This window comes from Coregonus clupeaformis, chromosome 1 (assembly GCF_020615455.1).
Source record: "Coregonus clupeaformis isolate EN_2021a chromosome 1, ASM2061545v1, whole genome shotgun sequence".
Lineage (NCBI taxonomy): Eukaryota > Metazoa > Chordata > Actinopteri > Salmoniformes > Salmonidae > Coregonus > Coregonus clupeaformis.
In genome coordinates, this window is record NC_059192.1 from 30,496,689 (window position 1) to 30,522,924 (window position 26,236).

General features: G+C 44.7%; 1 protein-coding gene across 13 annotated transcripts in view; it reads left to right on the forward strand.

The window, feature by feature from the left end:
• The window catches only part of LOC121555656 (neurexin-1a-like), an 838,957-nt gene that overhangs the window by 226,983 nt on the left and 585,738 nt on the right, over positions 1-26,236 (forward strand). For all 13 annotated transcript variants that reach the window (XM_041869510.2, XM_041869572.2, XM_041869886.2 and 10 more), the window contains 2 exons: positions 12,089-12,219; positions 12,423-12,675. In XM_041869510.2, the coding sequence (XP_041725444.1) occupies positions 12,089-12,219; positions 12,423-12,675 (384 nt within the window). The remainder of the gene's footprint in view (positions 1-12,088; positions 12,220-12,422; positions 12,676-26,236) is intronic.

The following is a 26,236-nucleotide window of genomic DNA, read 5'->3' on the forward strand; positions in this document are numbered from 1 at the left end:
CCAGCCGCACCAATGTGTTGGAGGAAACACTATACATCTGGCGACCGTGTCAGCGTGCACTGCGCCCGGCCCGCCACAGGAGTTGGTAGTGCGCAATGGGACAAGAACATCCCTGCCTCCCTGGGGAGGAGGACAGGAGAGTAGAGGAGAAGATGGGAGGGGAGGGGAGGGAGGAGAGGGGAGGCAAGATGGGAGGGGGAGGGAGGGTAGGGGAGGGAGGGGAGGGGAGGGAGGAGAGAGATGGGAGAGGGAGGAGAGGGAGAGGAGAGGAGAGGAGAGGAGAGGAGAGGAGAGGAGGGGAGAGGAGAGGAGAGGAGAGGAGAGGGAGAGGAGAGGAGAGGAGAGGAGAGGGAGAGGAGAGGAGGAGAGGAGAGGGAGGAGGGAGGAGAGGAGGGGAGAGAGGGGAGGGGAGGGGAGGGGAGGGAGGGGAGGGGAGGGGGGGAGGAGGAGGAGGAGAGAGGAGAGGGGAGGGAGGGGAGGAGAGGAGAGTAGAGGAGAAGAGGGAGGGGAGGGGAGGGGAGGGGGAGGGGGAGGGAGGAGGGAGGGAGGGGGAGGGGAGGGGCGGAGGATAAATAATTGTCGAACAAATTGTTTGACAGCTGTGAATTAATATGTTTGGAAGTCTGAACACCTACCCACAAACACTTTTCAGCCACACAATCATTATTTTCTGTGAACCAGGAGCAACAGCAATTATTTGACTCCACGAAAATGACCTAGACTAATACTGCTGCACTGTGGCGAGACAGGCGACCAAAGCCGCTGGATGTATCATGTTATCAACATTAGTTGTGCTACCCTATTATCCGTCTAATTAGCTGTATATTGTATCCCCCTCTCCCTCCCTCCCTCTCTCTCTCTCTCTGATTCTCTCTCTTTCTCTCTCTCTCTCTTTCTCTCTCTCTCTCTCTCTCTCTCTCTCTCTCTCTCTCTGCTTCTCTCTCTCTCTCTCTCTGATTCTCTCTCTCTGATTCTCTCTCTCTTTGATTCTCTCTCTCTCTCTCTCTCTCTCCCTCTCCCTCCCTACCTACCTCCCTCCCTCCCGCCATGTCTTATTCTCAGTGACTCTCTGAAGCCTCACTTGCTCTCCTCTTCTCTTCTCTGCTCTACTCTCCAATTCTCTGCACTTCTCTGCTTTCCTCTCCTCTTCTCTGTACTTCTCTGCTCTTCTCTGCTCTTCTCTGCTCCCCTCTTCTCTGCTCTCCTCTTATCTGCTCTTCTCTCCTCTTCTCTGCTCTTCTCTGCTCTTCTCTTCTCTGCTCTTCTCTGCTCCCCTCTTCTCTCCTCTTATCTGCTCTTCTCTCCTCTTCTCTGCTCTTCTCTGCTCTTCTCTGCTCTTCTCTTCACTGCTCTTCTCTGCTCCCCTCTTCTCTCCTATTCTCTGCTCTTCTCTGCTCTTCTCTGCCCGCGGTTCAATGGAAATGGGAGAGAGCAGGTTTTTCTCCCTCTCTTTCTCCATCTCTCTCCCTTCTCTCTTTCCTGTTTTTCTTTCTCTCTGTCTGGACTGGCCCATTACTATAATGAGCACTAATTACATTCTGAATCACCTTTTTTCTACACTCCCTCATCAAGTCTGGCCGGTTTTTCACTGAGAAACTAAAGAGGAGAGAGGAGAGGAGAGGAGAGGAGAGGAGAGGAGAGGAGAGGAGAGGAGAGGAGAGGAGAGGAGAGGAGAGGAGGAGAGGAGAGGAGAGGAGAGGAGAGGAGAGGAGAGGAGAGGAGAGGAGAGGAGAGGAGAGGAGAGGAGAGGAGAGGAGCAAAGCAGAGAGAGGAATGAAATGAAGGAAAGTAGAGGAGGAAAGGAGATCAGAGAAGGAGAAGGAAACGATAAAGGGAGGCGAAGGTTAGGGTAATGCTATGGCACTCTCATTAAGTCCGTGGTTAGAGAATGTGTCTGCCATGTAGATACTGAATTGCAGATTTCACATATAAACATAACACCTTGCAAAAAGTGATGATTTTCTCAAAATGTAAACACACTTAAACTTCCAGGCTTTTCATGTAAATGGAAAAAGTGAAATTACATAAAGTTTTCCCTGCGATAGATAATTAAAAGTGAAAAGAGAAAAAGCCTTTTGCAATTACACTGAAGAAAACTATAAACGCAACATGTAATGTGTTGGTCCCATGTTTAATGAACTGAAATAAAAGATCCCAGAAATTGTTCAGACACACAAAAAGCTTATTTCTCTCAAATGTTGTGATCAAATTTGTTTACATCCCTGTTAGTGAGCATTTCTCCTTTGCCCAGATAATCCATCTACCGGACAGGTGTGCCATATCAAGAAGCTGATTAAACAGCATGATCATTACACAGGTGAACCTTGTGCTGGGGACAATAAAAGGCCACTCTAAAATGTAGCATTTTGTCACACAGCACAATGCCACAGATGTCTCAAGTTTTGAGGGAGCGTGACATTTGCATGCTGGCTACAGAAATGTCCACCAGAGCTGTTGCCAGAGAATTAAATGTTAATTTCTCTACCATAAACTGCCTCCAACATCAGCTCCCTCCACATATTTTCTATGGGATTAAGGTCTGGAGACTGGCTAGGCCACTCCAGGACCTTAATGTGCTTCTTCTTGAGTCACTCCTTTGTTGCCTTGGCCGTGTGTTTTGGGTCATTGTCATGCTGAAATACCCATCCACGACCCATTTTCAATGCCCTGGCTGAGGGAAGGATATTCTCACCCAAGATTTGACGGTACATGGCCCTGTCCATCGTCCCTTTGAAGTTGTCCTGTCCCCTTAGCAGAAAAATACCCCCAAAGCATAATGGGGGTCCTATGGTCCTCTGTAGCTCAATTGGTAGAGCATGGTGCTTATAACGCCAGAGTAGTGGGTTCGATCCCTGGGACCACCCATACGTAAATATGTATGCACACATGACTGTAAGTCACTTTGGATAAAAGCGTCTGCTAAATGGCATATTACATTATTATTATTATGTTTCCACCTCCATGTTTGACGGTGGGGATGGTGTTCTTGGGGTCATAGGCAGCATTCCTCCTCCTCCAAACACGGCGAGTTGAGTTGATGCCAAAGAGCTCGATTTTGGTCTCATCTGACCACAACACTTTCACCCAGTTCTCCTCTGAATCATTCAGATGTTCATTGGCAAACTTCAGACGGGCCTGTATATGTACTTTCTTGAGCAGGGGGACCTTGCGGGCGCTGCAGGATTTCAGTCCTTCACGGCGTAGTGTGTTACCAATTGTTTTCTTGGTGACTATGGTCCCAGCTGCCTTGAGATCATTGACAAGATCCTCCCGTGTAGTTCTGGGCTGGTTCCTCACCGTTCTCATGATCATTGCAACTCCACGAGGTGAGAACTTGCATGGAGCCCCAGGCAGAGGAATGTTAACAGTTCTTTTGTGTTTCTTCCATTTGCGAATAATCGCACCAACTGTTGTCACCTTCTCACCAAACTGCTTGGAGATGGTCTTGTAGCCCATTCCAGCCTTGTGTAGGTCTACAATCTTGTCCCTGACATCCTTGGAGAGCTCTTTGGTCTTGGCCATGGTGGAGAGTTTGGAATCTGATTGATTGATTGCTTCTGTGGACAGATGTCTTTTATACAGGTAACAAGCTGAGATTAGGAGCACTCCCTTTAAAAGTGCGCTCCTAATCTCAGCTTGTTACCTGTATAAAAGACACCTGGGAGCCAGAAATCTTTCTGATTGAGAGGGGGTCAAATACTTATTTCCCTCATTAAAATGCAAATCAATTTATATCCTTTTTGACATGCGTTTTTCTGGATTTTTTGTTTGTTATTCTGTCTCTCACTGTTCAAATAAACCTACCATTAAAATTATAGACTGATCATTTCTTTGTCAGTGGGCAAACGTACAAAATCAGCAGGGGATCAAATACTTTTTTCCCTCACTGTATAATGCTGTACATTTATAGAGAAATTCTCCATAAAATCTAAATGTAAGAAAAACAATACATTTGTACATACAATACATTTATTCAAATAGGTATCAACATAACCAACAAATTAAGAACAGAACTGAAAATGGAAATAACAAGAAGTTAACACATACTATCTCTAACCATATAAGAACATCATGACAACACTAATGTAAAAATATATTATGTGCCTGTGTGTGAGGGGTGTGGGGAGAGAAAGACAAAGAGAGAGGGAGATGGAGTTAAAATTAGGATTGGGTACAATCTGATCTATGATCTGGGGCAACTCTATTCGGGGAAAGGAGGTTCAGAGGAGGTGAAACACACAACAGGACAGTTTGGGCAGCAGAGCATCCAGGAGAGAGAAGACAGCACAGCATCAGGTGTTCTCTGATTCAGAGTGGTTGGGTTAAATGCGGAAGACACATTTCAGTTGAATGCATTCAGTTGTACTTTTCCCTTTCCTCATGGGGTCCGTAACGAACCTCCTCAATTCTGATTGGTCAACTCTTCTCACCCCTAGGACAAGCATAGAAAAAGAAAGAATAGAATGAGAGACAGAGAGCACAAGGGCTGTTATTCTCTGAGTAAAAACACAGGTGACAAGGGACATATCAAGCTGGTGTCATGTGTGTGTGTTTGTGTGTGCACGTACCGCACTAGAGGTCTTCATTCAAACTCAAAAGCTCTTGGAAGAATGGGGCAAGGTAGGGGTGAGAACAAACAGCTGGCTTCCTCTGGGCCACCTTGTCATGCACTTTGTCCCATCTTCAGGGTTCATCATCTTGGGTTGATTCAAACCTACAGCATACAGTGCCTTCGGAAAGTATTCAGACCCCATGACTTTTTCCACATTTTGTTACGTTACAGCCTTACTCTAAAATTGTTTAAAAATAATAATAATCCTCTACACACAATACCCATGATGACAAAGCGAAAACAGGTTTTTAGAAATGTTTGCAAGTTTATACCAATTTAAAAACATAAATACCTTATTTACATAAGTATTCAGACACTTTACTATGAGACTCGAAATTGAGCTCAGGTGCATCCTGTTTCCATTGATCATCCTTGAGATGTTTCTACAACTTAATTGGAGTCCACCTATGGTAAATGCAATTGATTGGGCATGATTTGTAAAGGCACACACCTGTCTATATAAGGTCCGACAGTTGACAGTGCATGTCAGAGCAAAAACCAAGCAATGAGGTCGAAGGAATTGTCCGTAGAGCTCAGAGACAGGATTGTGTCGAGGCACAAATGTCTGCAGCATTGAAGGTCCCCAAGAACACAGTGCCACCATCATTCTTAAATGGAAGACGTTTTGAACCACCAAGACACTTCCTAGAGCTGGCCCCCCGGCCACACTGAGCAATCGGGGGAGAAGGGACTTGTTCAGGGAGGTGACCAAGTACCCGATGGTCACTCAGAATGAGCTCTAGAGTTCCTCTATGGAGATGGGAAAACCTTCCAGAAGGACAACCATCTCTGCAGTACTCCACCAATAAGGCCTTTATGATAGAGTGGCCAGACGGCAGCCACTCCTCAGTAAAAAAGCACATGACAGCCCACTTGGAGTTTGCCAAAAGGCACCTAAAGACTCTCAGAACATGAGAAACAACATTCTCTGGTCTGATGAAACCAAGATTGAACTCTTTGCCTGAATGCCAAGCGTCACGTCTGGAGGAAACCTGGCACCATTCCTACGGTGAAGCATGGTGGTGGCAAAATCATGCTGTAGGCAGTGGTGTAAAGTACTTAAGTAAAAATACTTTAAAGTACTACTTAAGTAGTTTTTTTAGGTATCTGTACTTTACTTTACTATTTATATTTTTTTTGACAACTTGTACTTTTACTTCACTACATTCCTAAAGAAAATATTGTGCTTTTTACTCCATACATTTTCCCTGACAACCCAAAGTACTCGTTACATTTTGAATGCTTGGCAGGACATGAAAATTGTGAAATTCACGCACTTATCAAGAGAACACGTGGTCATCGAAAATGGTGCCGTCTGCTTGGCTTAATATAAGGATTTTGAAATGATTTATACTTTTACTTTTACTTTTGATACTTAAGTATATTTTAGCAATTACATTTACTGTTGATACTTAAGTATTTTTTAAACCAAATACTTTTAAACTTTTACTCAAGTATTTTACTGGGTGACTTTCACTTTTACTTGAGTAACTTCCTATTAACGCATCTATACAGTGCCTTGCAAAAGTATTCACCCCCCTTGGCGTTTTTCCTATTTTATTGTATTACAACCTGTAATTTAAATGGATTTTTATTTGGATTTCATGTAATGGACAGACACAAAATAGTCCAAATTGGTGAAGTGAAATGAAAATTCAAAAAAATAAATAACGGAAAAGTGGTGCATGCATATGTATTCACCCCCTTTGCTATGAAGCCCCTAAATAAGATCTGGTGCAACCAATTATCTTCAGAAGTCACATAATTAGTTAAATAAAGTACACCTGTGTGCAATCTAAGTGTCACATTATCTGTCACATGATCTCAGTATATATACACCTGTTCTGAAAGGCCCCAGAGTATGCAACACCACTAAGCAAGGGGCATCACCAAGCAAACGGCACCATGAAGACCAATGAGCTCTCCAAACAGGTCAGGGACAAAGTTGTGGAGAAGTACAGATCAGGGTTGGGTTATAAAAAAATATCTGAAACTTTGAACATCCCACGGAGCACCATTAAATCCATTATAATTTTTTTTAAAGAATATGGCACCACAACAAACCTGCCAAGAGAGGGCCGCCCACCAAAATTCACGGACCTGGCAAGGTGGGCATTAATCAGAGAGGCAACAAAGAGACCAAAGATAACCCTGAAGGAGCTGCAAAGCTCCACAGCTGTCATGCTCGTTGATAGACGGATCAGACCAAGGTGCAGCGTGGTATGAATGCATATTCCTTTATTAACTGAATACAGATCAAAACAACAAAATACAAACAAACGTGAAGTTCAAACAGGCTACACAACCACAAGCCAAAACAGAAACAAGATCCCACAACTAAGGTAGGCAAAATGGCTGCCTAAGTATGATCCCCAATCAGAGACAACGATAGACAGCTGCCTACCATACCCGGCCAACATAGAAATAGAACATCTAGAATTCACACCCTGACCAAACCAACTAGAGAAAAACAGGGCTCTCAAGGTCAGGGCGTGACAACAGCGGATATTGGAGTATCTTTCCATAGGACCACTTTAAGCCGTACACTCCACAGAGCTGGGCATTACGGAAGAGTGGCCAGAAAAAAGCCATTGCTTAAAGCAAAAAATAAGCAAACACGTTTGGTGTTCGCCAAAAGGCATATGGGAGACTCCCCAAACATATGGAAGAAGGTACTCTGGTTAGATGAGACTAAAATTGAGCTTTTTGGCCATCAATGAAAATGCTATGTCTGGCGCAAACTCAACACCTCTCATCACCAAGAGAACACCATCCCCACAGTGAAGCATGGTGGTGGCAGCATCATGCTGTGGGGATGTTTTTCATCGGCAGGGACTTGGAAACTTGTCGGAATTGGAGGAATGATGGATGACGCTAAATACAGGGAAATTCTTGAGGGAAACCTGTTTCAGTCTTTCCAGAGATTTGAGACTGGGATGGAGGTTCACCTTCCAGCAGGACAATTACCCTAAACATACTGCTAAAGCAACACTTGAGTGGTTTAAGAGGAAACGTTTTAATGTCTTGGAATGGCCTAGTCAAAGCCCAGACCTCAATCCAATTGAGAATCTGTGATATGACTTAAAGATTGCTGTACACCAGCGGAACCCATCCAACTTGAAGGAGCTGGAGCAGTTTTGCCTTGAAGAATGGGCAAAAATCTCAGTGGCTAGATGTGCCAAGCTTACAGAGACATACCCCAAGAGACTTGCAGCTTTTACACCTGTAAAAGGTGTCTCTACAAAGTATTGACTTTGGGGGGGTGAATAGTTATGCACCCTCTAGTTTTCCGTTTTTTTGTCTTATTTCTTGTTTGTTTTACCCCAAAAAATATTGTCGTAGGCATGTTGTGTAAATCAAATGATACAAACCCTCCAAAAATCAATTTTAATTCCAGGTTATAAGGCAACAACATAGAAAAAATGCCAAGGGGGGTAAATACTTTCGCAAGCCACTGTACTTTTACTCAAGCATGACAATTGGGTACTTTTTCCACCACTGGCAGTGGGGATGTTTTTCAGCAGCAGGGACTGGGAGACTAGTCAGTATCGAGGGAAAGATGAATGGAGCAAACTACAGAAAAATCCTTGATGAAAACCTGCTCCAATGCTCTCAGGACCTCAGACTGGGGCGAAGGTTCACCTTCCAACAGGACAACGAACCTAAGCACACTGCCAAGACAACGCAGGATTGGCTTCGGGACAAGTCTCTGAATGTCCTTGATTGGCCCAGCCAGAACCCAGACTTAAACCTGATCGAACATCCCTGGAGAGAAAATGAAAATAGCTGTACAGCGACGCTCCCCATCCAACCTGACAGAGAGGATTTGCAGAGAAGAATGGGAGAAACTCCCCAAATACAGGTGTGCCAAGCTTGTAGCGTCATACCCAAGAAGACTCGAGGCTGTAATCGCTGCCTAAGGTGCTTCAACAAAGTAATGAGTAAAGGGTCTGAATACTATATTTCTGTTTTTTATTAGCAAAGATTTCTAAAAACCTGTTTTTGTTTTGTCATTATGGGGTATTGTGTGTAAATTGATGAGGAGAAAAAACTATTTAGTCAATTTTAGAATAAGGCTGTAACCAAGCAAAATGTGGAAAAAGTAAAGTTGTCACGATCACTGAAGGAAGTGGACCAATGCGCAGCGTGATGAGTGAACATACTTTAATTATTTTTCACCACACGAACAAAACAACAAAACGATACGTGAAGTCCTTGGTTTACAGACACAAACCATACACGGAACAAGATCCCACAACACACTGTGGAAAACAGGCTGCCTAAGTACGGGTCCCAATCAGAGACAACAAGCAACAGCTGATACACGTTGCCTCTGATTGAGAACCACACCGGCCAACATAGAAACAAATGAACTAGAAAATCACCCTAGCACACAAAACACATAGAAACAACACACCCTGGCTCAACATAACAGAGTCCCAGAGCCAGGGCGTGACAAAAGTGGTCTGAATACTTTCAGAATGAACTGTATATCCAATATAGTTTATAAAATCAACTGAACAAATACAAACAACACAGCTAGATACACCTATTGTACTACAACCCCTTGATAACTAATAAAAAAAATCCAAGCTGTTTAAAGGCACAGTCAACTTAGTGTATGTAAACTTCTGACCCACTGGAATTGTGATACAGTGAATTATAAGTGAAATAATCTGTCTGTAAACAATTTTTTGAAAAATTACTTGTGTCATGCACAAAGTAGATGTCCTAACCGACTTGCCAAAACTATAGTTTGTTAAAAAGAAATTTGTGGAGTGGTAGAAAAACAAGTTTTAATTACTCCAACCTAAGTGTATGTAGGTAAACCTCCGACTTCAACTGTAGCAGGTGCAGCAAAATGCTTATGTTACTAGCGCCAACAGTGCAGTAGAATGTCTCGTGAACACAATACAAATCCAAAAAATTAAATAAAAACATGTAAAAAAATTAATCAAGAAATAACAATCCAAAGTAGATATATTAGAGTGAGCTCAGGGAAAATGGACGCTAGCTGGATAATAGAGTGACTGTTTTGTATGGTGAGTGTATGCAATGGCCACTGAGGCTGACTCACCTTGGCTGCAAACCAAGAACCAACCTGTTTAGCATAGAACATAGCAGCTCTGGTAAAATGGACGCTCTGTTAAAGCTAGGTAATAGCTAGTTAATAGAGCAGTAGCTGTGGCTGGAGCTAGCTCACCTTGGCTGCACCCCACAGATATAGGACACAACAACTCAGGGGTAAAATGGATGCTAAGCTTGCTAGCTAATGTAGGAATGGTCATTTGTCTCCAGTGGGAGGGCTGGAGCTGGCTCACCTTGGTGTTAGGTGGAGAGCGAAGAACGGACAAGTTACTCAGATAGGTCCAAAGATCAAAGAGACTCTGTTGGATTGTCACAGCTTGGTTCTCCTGTTAAAATCACTCAAAAAGTAATACAAAACTCAATCAGCATATGATGTACTAGGCAAAGAGCAACATGCTTCAAACTACACCAATTATTCAGGAAATCTAAGAGCCCATTTTGTTGTATTGTTTTTCCCCTCCAGCCAGCCCGGGTGTAACTCCATGTGTGGGACATGTTTCATTACCAAAACTATTTGGCTACTAGGAATAAATCAACGCTATGCTGTTACACATACACAAACGCACACACACACACACACACACACACACACACACATACACACACACACACTTAGTGGTCCAGTGGTTTTTCCTAAGGCATTGAGCTCTTTTTTACGTATGGGTGGTCCTTTGTGGCTCAATTGGTAGAGTATGGCGCTTGTAACACCAGGGTAGTGGGTTCGATCCTCGGGACCACCCATACGTAAAAATGTATGTTTGGATAAAAGCGTCTGCTAAATGGCATATTATTATTATAACGTAGCTGGTTGATATCTACCACAGCGTGCATCTGTCAATCAAAAGTAAATTAGTTCTGCAGGATGACAAATATCCTTCCATTCTCTCTGCTCCCTTCTCTTTCTCTCCCCCCCTTTCATCTCTGGATTGTTCTTCTCAGCCCGGCCAGGTATCTCTCCAGGTACCACCGTCTTCTCCCACTCTCTCTCTCTCTCTCTCTCTCTCTCTCTCTCTCTCTCTCTCTCTCTCTCTCTCTCTCTCTCTCTCTCTCTCTCTCTCTCTCTCTCTCTCTCTCTCCTTTCTCACTCTCTCTCTCTCTCCTTTCTCACTCTCTCTTGTCCTGTATGGTTCTTCTCTGCCTAGTAGCTCTGTACCTTAACACTTCAGAGCAGTGGTATAGATTACTGTGAGGAGGAGGAACACTGGGCCCGGCTAGCGAAGGCACTTGCCATTAATTAAAGATCCACAATGGCTGCGTAGCAGAGCCGTGCTGAGAGAGAGTAACAGATCCATGCACAAATTAATCACCAGGCCCAAGAAACGACAGAGTCCCAGAGCCGCACAGCCCTCCACCTCTCTACAGCACACACACGTACACACATGCACAGTGCACACATACAACACATACACACGCACATACACACTCCATACTCTTTACAGTCCAGTCAGGTCCTGTGTTTTTACCATCCAGAATTAAAGCTGAATGAGAGTGATAAATCAATGAGAGGGAAACAAACTGGAAAGAGAGATAAATGGAAAAAGAGGAGAGACAGAGGGGGAGAGAGAGGGAGAGAGAGAGAGAGAGAGAGAGAGAGAGAGAGAGAGAGAGAGAGAGAGAGAGAGAGAGAGAGAGAGAGAGAGAGAGAAAGAGAGAAAAAGAGAGAAAAAGAGAGAAAAAGAGAGAAAAAGAGAGAAAAAGAGAGAAAAAGAGAGAAAGGGAGAGAGAGAAAATCAACCTGCAGTTCGTTAATCACTCTGAAATACGGTCAAGACAGGGTTTGTTGTTTGTTTCGGCTCCCCCCACCCCCACCGTTATTATTTTATGACCGCTGCTGTATAGATAAATGAGATTTACAAAGGGGAGAATAGAATGGAGAGTTACTTCTATGGGATCACAGATTACTAATGGGCCCCGGCTCGCAGCAATATGATTTAGTGTCGTATCAATGCCCGACCTGGGTTCAAATACTATTTAAAATATTTATCTGTACTCGATTGAGTTTGCCTGGCTTAATGGAATTAATAGGACAGTCAAAAAGAGCAAACCCGGCTAGAGCAAATGTTGAAAGTATTTGAAATATTTCAAATAGTATTTGAACCCAGGTATGTTTAACGTTCATTCCAGAAGAAGAATATCCCAACCCTGTAGTGATAAATTAAACTAATTAAACTTCTTTCTCCATCTGTATTGAACCATTTATGGATCCATCCTGTTTCTAGTGGTGTTTGTGCAGCTGTAGTAGGAGTTCCATTCCGTTTACATATGAATGGCATGCGGTATGAACAGTTGTTTATTGATTGATGTGTGTGTTACATTCAGGATCCATCTATAATAAAAAATCAACCCTGCCAAGTGGTAAACTTCAACACTCCTCCTGTCTCTACCCAGGTACCATCTCCATCAACACCCAGCGACAGGCCTACACAGCCCCAGGAGAGAGTGAGATCCTGGATCTGGATGATAACCTATACCTGGGAGGACTACCAGAGAATAAACTAGGCCTGATCTTCCCTACAGAGGTACAACACACACACGCGCACACACACACACACACACACACACACACACACACACACACACATAATCAGCCAGAGTGCAGCGAACCTGTAGCAGCTTAGTGGTTAATTAAATGCCTTGCTTAAGGGCACAATGGTAATGGATGGTAGTAGTGATCTGAAATAAGCAGCTCCCCAGTTACCAGTTTTATTCCGCATTTCTCCAGGTTTGGACGGCTCTCCTAAACTATGGCTACGTGGGCTGCATCCGGGACCTGTTCATCGATGGCCAGAGTAAAGACGTCCGCCGCATGGCCGAGGTTCAGAAGGCTGCAGGGGTCAAACCATCCTGTTCTAAAGAACCGCCCAAGCAGTGCCTGTCAAATCCCTGCCAGAATAACGGGATCTGTCGGGAGGGATGGAACCGTTACGTCTGTGACTGCTCGGGGACGGGGCACCTGGGCCGCTCCTGTGAGAGAGGTAAGACATCCATCCCTATTTGATCTAGTTCTGGTTTTTATGAATAGGTATTGATACAGGGTGTTGTTACTCCTGTGAGATGGGTAAGACATCCATCCCTATTTGATCTAGTTCTGGTTTTGATGAATGGGTATTGATACAGGGTGTTGTTACTCCTGTGAGAGGGGTTAGACACATCCCTTGTTTAAATAGATTGGTTGATTGGTTAATTGACTGAGGTTGAGATATAGATTGAGATCAATATCAAGATTGTTTACACAGTTCTGACATTAAGATTATTGTGTATAGATTAAGTATTGTTTGTATTTAAAGGTCTCTGTAGTTTAGGGCTGTCTTGTTTGTTGAAAGGTCTCTGTAGTGTAGTGCTGTCTTGTTTGTTGAAAGGTCTCTGTAGTGTAGGGCTGTCTTGTTTGTTGAAAGGTCTCTGTAGTGTAGTGCTGTCTTGTTTGTTGAAAGGTCTCTGGTGTAGGGCTGTCTTGTTTGTTGAAAGGTCTCTGGTGTAGGGCTGTCTTGTTTGTTGAAAGGTCTCTGGTGTAGGGCTGTCTTGTTTGTTGAAAGGTCTCTGTAGTCTAGGGCTGTCTTGTTTGAAAGGTCTCTGTAGTGTAGGGCTGTCTTATTTGTTGAAAGGTCTCTGTAGTGTAGGGCTGTCTTGTTTGTGGAAAGATCTCTGTAGTGTAGTGCTGTCTTGTTTATTGAAAGGTCTGTAGTTTATTGATGTCTTGTTTGTTGAAAGGTCTCTGTAGTGTAGCACTGTCTTGTTTGTTGAAAGGTATCTGTAGTGTAGTGCTGTCTTGTTTGTTGAAAGGTCTCTGTAGTGTAGGGCTGTCTTGTTTATTGAAAGGTATCTAGTGTAGGGCTGTCTTGTTTATTGAAAGGTCTCTAGTGTAGGGCTGTCTTGTTTGTTGAAAGGTATCTGTAGTCTAGGGCTGTCTTGTTTGTTGAAAGGTCTCTGTAGTCTAGGGCTGTCTTGTTTGAAAGGTATCTGTAGTGTAGGGCTGTCTTGTTTGTTGAAAGGTCTCTGTAGTGTAGGACTGTATCCTTTGTTGAAAGGTATCTGTAGTGTAGCACTGTCTTGTTTATTGAAAGGTCTCTGTATTGTAGGGCTGTCTTGTTTATTGAAAGGTCTCTGTAGTCTAGGGCTGTCTTGTTTATTGAAAGGTATCTGTAGTCTAGGGCTGTCTTGTTTGTTGAAAGGTCTCTGTAGTGTAGGGCTGTCTTGTTTGTTGAAAGGTCTCTGTAGTGTAGTGCTGTCTTGTTTGTTGAAAGGTCTCTGTAGTGTAGGGCTGTCTTGTTTGTTGAAAGGTCTCTGTAGTGTAGTGCTGTCTTGTTTGTTGAAAGGTCTCTGGTGTAGGGCTGTCATGTTTGTTGAAAGGTCTCTGGTGTAGGGCTGTCTTGTTTGTTGAAAGGTATCTGGTGTAGGGCTGTCTTGTTTGTTGAGAGGTCTCTGTAGTCTAGGGCTGTCTTGTTTGAAAGGTCTCTGTAGTGTAGGGCTGTCTTGTTTGTTGAAAGGTCTCTGTAGTGTATGGCTGTCTTGTTTGTTGAAAGGTCTCTGTAGTGTAGTGCTGTCTTGTTTATTGAAAGGTCTGTAGTTTATTGATGTCTTGTTTGTTGAAAGGTCTCTGTAGTGTAGCACTGTCTTGTTTGTTGAAAGGTCTCTGTAGTGTAGTGCTGTCTTGTTTGTTGAAAGGTCTCTGTAGTGTAGGGCTGTCTTGTTTATTGAAAGGTCTCTAGTGTAGGGCTGTCTTGTTTATTGAAAGGTCTCTAGTGTAGGGCTGTCTTGTTTTTTGAAAGGTTTCTGTAGTCTGGGGCTGTCTTGTTTGTTGAAAGGTCTCTGTAGTCTAGGGCTGTCTTGTTTGAAAGGTATCTGTAGTGTAGGGCTGTCTTGTTTGTTGAAAGGTCTCTGTAGTGTAGGACTGTATTCTTTGTTGAAAGGTCTCTGTAGTGTAGCACTGTCTTGTTTATTGAAAGGTCTCTGTATCGTAGGGCTGTCTTGTTTATTGAAAGGTCTCTGTAGTCTAGGGCTGTCTTGTTTATTGAAAGGTATCTGTAGTCTAGGGCTGTCTTGTTTGTTGAAAGGTGTCTGTAGTGTAGCACTGTTTTGTTTGTTGAAAGGTCTCTGTAGTGTAGGGCTGTCTTGTTTGTTGAAAGGTCTCTGTAGTCTAGGGCTGTCTTGTTTGAAAGGTCTCTGTAGTGTAGGGCTGTCTTGTTTGTTGAAAGGACTCTGTAGTGTAGGGCTGTCTTGTTTGTTGAAAGGTCTCTGTATTGTAGGTCTATCTTTTTTGTTGAAAGGTCTCTGTAGTCTAGGGCTGTCTTGTTTGAAAGGTCTCTGTAGTGTAGGGCTGTCTTGTTTGTTGAAAGGACTCTGTAGTGTAGGGCTGTCTTGTTTGTTGAAAGGTCTCTGTAGTGTATGGCTGTCTTGTTTGTTGAAAGGTCTCTGTAGTGTAGTGCTGTCTTGTTTATTGAAAGGTCTGTAGTTTATTGATGTCTTGTCTGTTGAAAGGTCTCTGTAGTGTAGCACTGTCTTGTTTGTTGAAAGGTCTCTGTAGTGTAGTGCTGTATTGTTTGTTGAAAGGTCTCTGTAGTGTAGGGCTGTCTTGTTTATTGAAAGGTCTCTAGTGTAGGGCTGTCTTGTTTATTGAAAGGTCTCTAGTGTAGGGCTGTCTTGTTTGTTGAAAGGTATCTGTAGTCTGGGGCTGTCTTGTTTGTTGAAATGTCTCTGTAGTCTAGGGCTGTCTTGTTTGAAAGGTATCTGTAGTGTAGGGCTGTCTTGTTTGTTGAAAGGTCTCTGTAGTGTAGGACTGTATTCTTTGTTGAAAGGTCTCTGTAGTGTAGCACTGTCTTGTTTATTGAAAGGTCTCTGTATCGTAGGGCTGTCTTGTTTATTGAAAGGTCTCTGTAGTCTAGGGCTGTCTTGTTTATTGAAAGGTATCTGTAGTCTAGGGCTGTCTTGTTTGTTGAAAGGTGTCTGTAGTGTAGCACTGTTTTGTTTGTTGAAAGGTCTCTGTAGTGTAGGGCTGTCTTGTTTGTTGAAAGGTCTCTGTAGTCTAGGGCTGTCTTGTTTGAAAGGTCTCTGTAGTGTAGGGCTGTCTTGTTTGTTGAAAGGACTCTGTAGTGTAGGGCTGTCTTGTTTGTTGAAAGGTCTCTGTATTGTAGGTCTATCTTTTTTGTTGAAAGGTCTCTGTAGTCTAGGGCTGTCTTGTTTGAAAGGTCTCTGTAGTGTAGGGCTGTCTTGTTTGTTGAAAGGACTCTGTAGTGTAGGGCTGTCTTGTTTGTTGAAAGGTCTCTGTAGTGTATGGCTGTCTTGTTTGTTGAAAGGTCTCTGTAGTGTAGTGCTGTCTTGTTTATTGAAAGGTCTGTAGTTTATTGATGTCTTGTTTGTTGAAAGGTCTCTGTAGTGTAGCACTGTCTTGTTTGTTGAAAGGTCTCTGTAGTGTAGTGCTGTCTTGTTTGTTGAAAGGTCTCTGTAGTGTAGGGCTGTCTTGTTTATTGAAAGGTCTCTAGTGTAGGGCTGTCTTGTTTATTGAAAGGTCTCTAGTGTAGGGCTGTCTTGTTTGTTGAAAGGTATCTGTAGTCTGGGGCTGTCTTGTTTGTTGAAAGGTCTCTGTAGTCTAGGGCTGTCTTGTTTGAAAGGTATCTGTAGTGTAGGGCTGTCTTGTTTGTTGAAAGGTCTCTGTAGTGTAGGACTGTATTCTTTGTTGAAAGGTCTCTGTAGTGTAGCACTGTCTTGTTTATTGAAAGGTCTCTGTATCGTAGGGCTGTCTTGTTTATTGAAAGGTATCTGTAGTCTAGGGCTGTCTTGTTTGTTGAAAGGTGTCTGTAGTGTAGCACTGTTTTGTTTGTTGAAAGGTCTCTGTAGTGTAGGGCTGTCTTGTTTGTTGAAAGGTCTCTGTAGTCTAGGGCTGTCTTGTTTGAAAGGTCTCTGTAGTGTAGGGCTGTCTTGTTTGTTGAAAGGACTCTGTAGTGTAGGGCTGTCTTGTTTGTTGAAAGGTCTCTGTATTGTAGGTCTATCTTTTTTGTTGAAAGGTCTCTGTAGTCTAGGGCTGTCTTGTTTGAAAGGTCTCTGTAGTGTAGGGCTGTCTTGTTTGTTGAAAGGACTCTGTAGTGTAGGGCTGTCTTGTTTGTTGAAAGGTCTCTGTATTGTAGGGATATCTTTTTTGTTGAAAGGTCTCTGTAGTCTAGGGCTGTCTTGTTTGAAATGTCTCTGTAGTGTAGGGCTGTCTTGTTTGTTGAAAGGTCTCTGTAGTCTAGGGTTGTCTTGTTTGAAAGGTTTCTGTAGTGTTGGGCTGTCTTGTTTGTTGAAAGGACTCTGTTGCGTAGGGCTGTCTTGTTTGTTGAAAGGTCTCTGGTGTAGGGCTGTCTTGTTTGTTGAAAGGTCTCTGGTGTAGGGCTGTCTTGTTTGTTGAAAGGTCTCTGTAGTCTAGGGCTGTCTTGTTTGTTGAAAGGTCTCTGTAGTGTAGGTCTGTCTTGTTTGTTGAAAGGTCTCTTTATTGTAGGGCTGTCTTGTTTGTTGTGTCTACCCATTGAGAAGGGTAGACACAGGAACACATGGCTCCCTGTTGAGGAAAAGCTGTGAAACCACCACACCACAGCAGAACCTGAGGCTGCATTTCCTGACAAAATGTCAAAAATATAAAACAATTAGAGAGTGTCATTTCCCCAAATTTGAAACCGTTTTTCAAGGTTTCAAAGACCTCTCTGATGAGAATAGGCTACCCGTCCTGTTGGTGGAGGACGCAGAGAGCTGTGGATTGGCAGCGCACTACATTGCTGCCTGCCATAAGATGAGGGACAGTGTCTAACAGACCAACCTGCACATGTCCTCTATATTGTTAATGTTCAATGTATGGTTATTTTTTACATTTGGTTATTGTTGTTACTGTTGTCCTGTTGACAATATTGATTATTATTATTTTAATTATGTTAATAGTGTAAATATCCAAAGTAAACTTTGGCAATATGTGCATTGTTACGTCATAACAATAAAGCAAATTGAATTGAATTGGAGAGAGAGAGAGAGAGAGAGAGAGAGAGAGAGAGAGAGAGAGAGAGAGAGAGAGAGAGAGAGAGAGAGAGAGAGAGAGAGAGAGAGAGAGAGAGAGAGAGAGAGAGAGAGAGAGAGAGAGAGAGAGAACAGGGGACAGAGGTAGACAGTATTGACTGCTCTGAGCTTCAGTCACATCTGGTCTCCAACACTGCACTGTAAAATGGCTGTCTTCTCCTGCTAACCATTTGGCTCATCAACCCACTCACTCATGACCGGATCCCGAGAGAAATATAATCTCTCTTCCTCCCTCCCTCCCTCCCTCCCTCCCTCCCTCCCTCCCTCCCTCCCTCCCTCCCTCCCTCCCTCCCTCCCTCCCTCCCTCCCTCCCTCCCTCCCTCCTACCTGAGGCACAGAGAGGAGGATAACTATTAGTAGGTAGAGAGAGGGAGAGAGAGAGAGAAGGACAGTTTGAGAGTTTGACACTGAGCAATCCTATTCAGCATACTAATGAACCAGGTCTTCAAGGATGCCCCTTTGCTGTGAATAAGACCTACAGCAGATGGAATTCGTGTGTAGATTAATAATGATTAGTAATGATTAGTAATGCACTGTGTGGTGGTGTTTTGTGACATATAAATTAACCATATTTCATATTGACAATTCGTTTCCAATCCCATGACAATTCAACTGAGTAAGACAGTGATCAAGACAAAATCAGACACTGCTTTTAACTCAATATGTGTTTGGTCTATAACATATGTATTTGTTCAGTGCGTGTGTTTGTATGTACTGTATATGTGACTGCACGCGTGTGTGTGTATGTGTGTTTCAATCTGTCACCATGTAATTAGACAGTGCTGTGTCTTGTCCTACTTGGCTGCGTCTTTACTGGGAGACGTTGCCGTAGTGCCAAACTGGCCTGGGTGCCTGTCGACAGATGCTGCTATTTAACACCATCTTCCGTGATGTGTCATGCATCATTTTAATTGTCCAGTTGTCTACTAGGATGAAAATGTAAAGATCTCTTTAACTACTCAAAGCTAAAGTCTGGGATTTGGAAAGCTGTTCAATTGTCATTTTGTCTGTGGGAGTCAGTCACACTTTTTCTGTTCTATTTGTAGATATTTGTAGATTTTGTGGATATTTGTAGATTTGGTAGATATTTGTAGATTTTGTAGATATTGGTAGAAGTAAGTTGCTGTGTTGTGAGCTATGTACTGTCCAGGTCACATTTGTAAGTTGTATTTGTCGATGAGAGAGAGAGTAATGTGTGCATACAGCCTGTTTCAACATGGATGAACTGTCCTCTAAAGTGGTCAAGCGTAAGCAGCATGGTTGGTCTGTGAATCAGCCAGTTCACCCGTGACACAAGTCAGTATTCGATGTCCATCCATGTCTGAGGACGTCGGGAGATGACATGGAAACCGGCCACTAGGGGAAACAGTGAGCGCTGTTATCTTCAAGTAGGTTTCGGAGGGAGAGCGAGAGAGATGGAGGGAAGGAGGGAGGAGGAGGAATATGAGTGGGCATAGGGGGTGCAAGTAATTTCCACGTTATGAAGATAATTGTCTGTCTAGAGACGAGAGCCCACTTGGATTCATATGGATCGATTTAATAGTAACCCCTATATTCTGAAGAGTACTGCATGCTGACTAGTTGGAGACTGTGAGCGGTGGTGCTGACAGACGGAACGGGGGATCCGCCCTGGCACACTTCCAGCTGTTTTGATGTCTCCAGATTGTAAACTGGAGCCTGTGTGTCGGTGTGTGTGTGTGAGTGTGCCTAGCCCTCACTTCTCCATGCATGGTGTATCATACCACCTGGTGGAAAAAATACAGATACTGTATGGTGTATCATACCACCTGGTGGAAAAAATACAGATACTCTATGGTGTACCATACCACCTGGTGGATAAAATACAGATACTGTATGGTGTATCATACACCTGGTGGATAAAATACAGATACTGCATGGTGTATCATACCACGTGGTGGAAAAAATACAGATACTGCATGGTGTATCATACCACCTGGTGGATAAAATACAGATACTGCATGGTGTATCATACCACCTGGTGGAAAAAATACAGATACTGTATGGTGTATCATACCACCTGGTGGATAAAATACAGATACTGCATGGTGTATCATACCACGTGGTGGATAAAATACAGATACTGCATGGTGTATCATACCACCTGGTGGATAAAATACAGATACTGTATGGTGTACCATACCACGTGGTGGATAAAATACAGATACTGCATGGTGTATCATACCACGTGGTGGATAAAATACAGATACTGCATGGTGTATCATACCACCTGGTGGAAAAAATACAGATACTGTATGGTGTACCATACCACCTGGTGGATAAAATACAGATACTGCATGGTGTATCATACCACGTGGTGGATAAAATACAGATACTGCATGGTGTATCATACCACGTGGTGGATAAAATACAGATACTGCATGGTGTATCATACCACCTGGTGGATAAAATACAGATACTGCATGATGTATCATACCACGTGGTGGATAAAGTACAGATACTGTATGGTGTATCATACCACCTGGTGGATAAAATACAGATACTGCATGGTGTATCATACCACCTGGTGGATAAAATACAGATACTGCATGGTGTATCATACCACCTGGTGGATAAAATACAGATACTGCATGGTGTATCATACCACGTGGTGGATAAAATACAGATACTGTATGGTGTATCATACCAACTGGTGGAAAAAATACAGATACTGTATGGTGTATCATACCACCTGGTGGAAAAAATACAGATACTGTATGGTGTACCATACCACCTGGTGAAAAAAAAACAGATACTGCATGGTGTATCATACCACCTGGTGGAAAAAATACAGATACTGCATGGTGTATCATACCACCTGGTGGATAAAATACAGATACTGTATGGTGTATCATACACCTGGTGGATAAAATACAGATACTGTATGGTGTACCATACCACCTGGTGGATAAAATACAAATACTGCATGGTGTGGGAGGAGGAATGACGCAAACAAACACATCACACACACACACACACACACAGACCACGCACACACACACACCCACACACACACACACCCACACACCCACCTGAAAGCATCCAAAATGTCCTTCTGAATGCATCCTAAATGTCCTCTTGAACGCATACTAAATGTCCTCCTGAATGCATACTAAATGTCTTCCTGAACACACCCTAAATGTTCTCCTGAACGTATCCTAAATGTCCTCCTGAACACATCCTAAATGTTCTCCTGAACGCATCCTAAATGTCCTCCTGAACACATCCGAAATGTTCTCCTGAACGCATCCTAAATGTCCTCCAGAACACATCCTAAATGTTCTCCTGAACGCATACTAAATGTCCTCCTGAACACATCCTAAATGTTCTCCTGAACGTATCCTAAATGTCCTCCTGAACACATCCTAAATGTTCTCCTGAACGTATCATAAATGTCCTCCTGAACACATCCTAAATGTTCTCCTGAACACATCCTAAATGTCCTCCTGAACACATCCTAAATGTCCTCCTGAACGCATCCTGACTGTTCTCCTGACCACATCCTAAATGTCATCCAGAACGCATTCTAAATGTCATCCTGAACACATCCTAAATGTTCTCCTGAACGCATCCTAAATGTCCTCCTGAACACAGCCTATATGTTCTCCTGAACGCATCCTAAATGTCCTCCTGAACACACCCTAAATGTTCTCCTGAACGTATCCTAAATGTCCTCCTGAACACATCCTAAATGTTCTCCTGAACGCATCCTAAATGTCCTCCTGAACACATCCTAAATGTTCTCCTGAACGCATCCTAAATGTCCTCCTGAACACATCCTAAATGTTCTCCTGAACGTATCCTAAATGTCCTCCTGAACACATCCTAAATGTTCTCCTGAACGTATCCTAAATGTCCTCCTGAACACATCCTAAATGTTCTCCTGAACGCATCCTAAATGTCATCCTGAACACATCCTAAATGTCCTCCTGAACGCATCCTGAATGTTCTCCTGACCACATCCTAAATGTCATACAGAACGCATTCTAAATGTCATCCTGAACACATCCTAAATGTTCTCCTGAACACATTCTAAATGTCATCCTGAACGCGTCCTAAATGTCCTCCTGAACACATCCTAAATGTCATCATGAACGCATCCTAAATGTCCTCCTGAACACATCCTAAATGTCATCCTGAACGCATCCTAAATGTCCTCCTGAACACATCCTAAATGTCATCCTGAACGCATCCTAAATGTCCTCCTGAACACATCCTAAATGTCATCCTGAACACATCCTACATGTTCTCCTGAACACATCCTAAATGTCCTCCTGAACACATCCTAAATGTTCTCCCTCATTGCTTCGCTCTCTCTCCCCTGCAGTCCAAGTTGCTAATTAACCTAAATATTGTTGTAGCAGAGAGAGAGGGTGTGTGTCTGTGTACCCAGATGGTATGGAAGGTACAGACTGTGTCTGTCTGTGTACCCAGATGGTAGGGAAGGTGCAGACTGTGTATGTGTGTGTACCCAGATGGTAGGGAAGGTGCAGACTGTGTCTGTCTGTGTACCCAGATGGTAGGGAAGGTGCAGACTGTGTCTGTGTGTGTACCCAGATGGTAGGGAAGGTGCAGACTGTGTCTGTGTGTGTACCCAGATTGTAGGGAAGGTGCAGACTGTGTCTGTGTGTGTACCCAGATGGTAGGGAAGGTTCAGTCAGGGACATGTCACCTGATGAGAGATGACAGACTGGGTGGTGAACACAAAGTGACTGTGTGTGTGTGTGTGTGTGTGTGTGTGTGTGTGTGTGTGTGTGTGTGTGTGTGTGTGTGTGTGTGTGTGTGTGTGTGTGTGTGCGTGCGTGCGTGTGTGTGTGTGTGGGTGTGTGCGTTGGTGTCTGTACATGTGGGTGTGTGCGTTGGTGAGTGTGTGTGTCTGTGTGACAGGCTAGATTGGTAGTGCGAGGGAGAGAGAGACACATCAACTCCTAAACATGATTGTGGCCTCGAGATGTGGACTCGAGTCACGTGACTTGGACACGAGTCGCACTAGAGACTTGACAAGGCAAAAATAAAAAAAACAATTGACACTCGACTTGGACTAGAGCATCTATGTAACGTATACACAGGGAGTCAGGAAGCAGGTACAGAAGGTGAGTTTAATAATAAGAAACATTAAGATAATCAAAACAGGAGAAGCGTACTGAACGTGACAAAAACCAATACTGCCTGAAGACTGAGGCTAGTGATAGCTAAATAAAGGGAGAGTAATCAAGGTGATGATGAAGTCCAGGTGTGCATAACGATGGGGAGCAGGTGTGCGCAATAATGGTTGCCAGGTGTGCGTAATGTGGGTTGCCAGGACCGGTGGTTAGTTTACCGGCGAAGTCGAGCGCAGGAGCGGGAGTAGGCGTGACAGTACCCCCCTCCTGATGCGCGGCTCCAGCCGCTGATCAACACTGGCCAGGGGGACAGCCCCGAGGGCAAGGAGCGGGCCGGTCCGGATGGCGGAGGTGGAAATCCCGACTGATGTTGGGATCTAGGATGTCGTCCACCGGGACCCAACGGCGCTCCTCTGGACCGTACCCCTCCCAGTCCACCAGGTACTGGGGCCGACCCCCACGACGTCGGGAGTCCAGGAGGGATCTGACGCCATAGGCGGGGGTCCCATCGATGTCCAGGGGAGGCGGAGAGGTATCACAGGGGACGGCACCAGCCAGGGGACCAGGAACCACCGGCCTGAAGAGGGAAACATGAAAAGAGGGTGAGATCCGGTAGTTAGTGGGGAGCTGTAATAAATAGGTTATCTCGTTGACCCTCCGGAGGACCTTGAACGGCCCCATTAACCAGGGGCTCAGCTTCTTACAGGGCAGCCAGAGTGGGAGGTTCCTGGTGGAGAGCCAGAAATGATCTCTAGGATGGAACACGGGACCTCACTGTGCTGGCGATCCGCCTGTTCCTTCTGGCGGCAGACGAAGCGCTGGAGCCTCACGTGGGCATCGTTCCAAACCTCTTCTGCGCGCCTGAACCACTCATCCACTGCAGGAGCTTCGGTCTGGCTCAGGGTCCACTGAGCCAGGGCTGGCTGATATCCCAGGACACACTGGAAGGGGGTCAGCCCAGTGGAGGAGTGACGCAGAGAATTCTGGGCGTACTCCGCTCAGGGAAGGAACCGGGTCCACTCCCCCTGCCGGTCCTGGCAGTGACTCCTAAGAAACCTCCCCAGCTCCTGGTTCATCCTCTCCATCTGCCCGTTGGACTGAGGCCGGTACCCGGAATGAGGCTGACCGTGACCCGCGTCTTCTCCATGAAGGCTTTCTATACCCATGACGTAAATTGGGGGCCACGGTCAGAGACGATGTCCTCCGGAAGGCCGTAGTGCCGGAAGACCTGCTGGAACAGTGCCTCAGCAACCTGGAGAGCGGTAGGGAGACCAGAGATAGGGATAAAACTGCAGGATTTAGAGAATATGTCCACAACAACCATAATGGTAGTGAAACCATCAGAAGAGGGGAGATCAGGGATGAAATCTATGGACAGATGAGACTAGGGCCGGTGAGGCACGGGAAGAGGAAGGAGTTTCCCTGCTGGAGTGTGCCAGGGAGATTTCGTTTGGGCACATATGGAGCAGGAGTTGACATAGCGGGTGACGTCCTAAACCAAGGTGGGCCACCAGTACTTATTGGAGAGGGATTGAATGGTGTGGGTGATACCTGGGTGACCAATGGCGAGAGATGTGTGTGCCCAGTTCAACAGCCGCTCTCTTACCCCCGTGGGTACGTAGATGCTTTCTGAAGGACAGGTAGCAGGAGCGGGTTCCCTCTCCAGAGCCTGGCAGATGTCCACATCTACGTCTGAAAACACGGGGCCAACGATACGGTAGGAACAATTGATGGGCTGGAGGGCACTTACAGGTCTCTCAACCGACGTGGAACCACAGGGTATGGGAAAGCAGGTCCTCCGGCATCCTGGTCCCCAGGCGGTGATTTTCATCCTCAACCAGGAGATGGGTTGTGACATTGGAGCCACAGGAGGCCAAGGATTACTTTGTGTACGGGTTTGGTGGTGATGAGGAAGGGAAGGCTTTCCTGGTGCATGGGTCCCATGGTGAGGGTGAGGGGTGCTGTGATGTTTGTGATTGTGCCGGATCACAATGTTTATTACTTGGACCAGAAAAGGAGAGGAAAGCAGGTGCGAGGTGATGTTCAGGGTGGAGGCACTGGAGACTGGAGACATAAGATATTCAGAGACAGGAGCCTGGAGAAGCACTGGAGACTGGAGACATAAGATATTCAGAGACGGGTCTGAAGAAGCACTGGAGAATGGAGACATAAGATATTCAGAGACAGGGGCCTGGAGAAGCACTGGAGACTGGAGAAAGTGAGAGAGAGGGTGGGCAAAAGAGAGAGAGAAGATTAGATTAGAAGTTGAATAGTCAAATGTAAAGGGTTGGGGGGGAGGGTAGGGGCAGGAGGGGGACAGAGGGAGCAGGTAACTGACTAATGGTGGCTATTCATCAGCCTGATGGTCTGGGGGTAGAAGCTCTTGGCCAGTCTTCCAGTTTTTGCCATGATGCTTGTGTACTGCCTAGGTCTTAGTGTTGGAATATAGGAAGGAAATGAATTAGAGGGACCTCAACCATGCCCCCCTTGTTAAGGTAATTGCCTCTCTAGAGCATGTAGTCTGTCCCCTAGCTAGATGTTGTTGTAGTCTGTCCCCTAGCTAGATGTTGTTGTAGTCTGTCCCCTAGCTAATTGTTATTGTAGTCTGTGCCCTGGCTAGATGTTGTTCTAGTCTGTCCCCTAGCTAAATGTTATTGTAGTCTGTCCCCTAGCTAGATGTTGTTGTAGTCTGTCCCCTAGCTAGATGTTTTTGTAGTCTGTCTCCTTGCTAGATGTTGATATAGTCTGTCCCCTAGCTAGATGTTGTTGTAGTCTGTCCCCTAGCTAGATGTTGAGACTGCCAAATATCAGCGCCACCGGCTTGCACCCACACCTGAGGCTGTCCAAGTGTGCCACAAGGGGCTGGTATTTAAGCAGCTTCTCAGCAAAGGCCTGCTCCATGTAGCCGTCTAATGAGAAGCCCACTTTCAAAATGAGAACCTTCCCCTGCACTCACCCCTCAAAAACAATATCTGGCGTATTTGGCCCACAGGAAAACACATCGTCATCAACATCAAACCAGCTTCCCCTTACACAATAATGTTTATGCATGTGTGCTGTTGATGAGACTACTTGTCTCACCTCGCTGGCTATCAGGTCGACAAGGCGGTCATGTCTAGCAATGTACAAATCCTTGTATGAACAGCAGCCATTCACAACATGGGCAATGGACTCCAGTACATTTGACTCATGTAGAATACAATATGGGTCATGGTTTGCAGGATACCAGAGTGCTAGATTACATTTTGTTGGTAGAACTTGCAGTAAAGGTGAGAATGTCCCCACCAACAGCAGCATTCTGGTACATGGAATGGGAAACAGAGTGGTCAGCAAAGTCCAGAGCAGCGAGTTTCTCCTGCAGCCTCAGGCCAGTCCAGTGTTG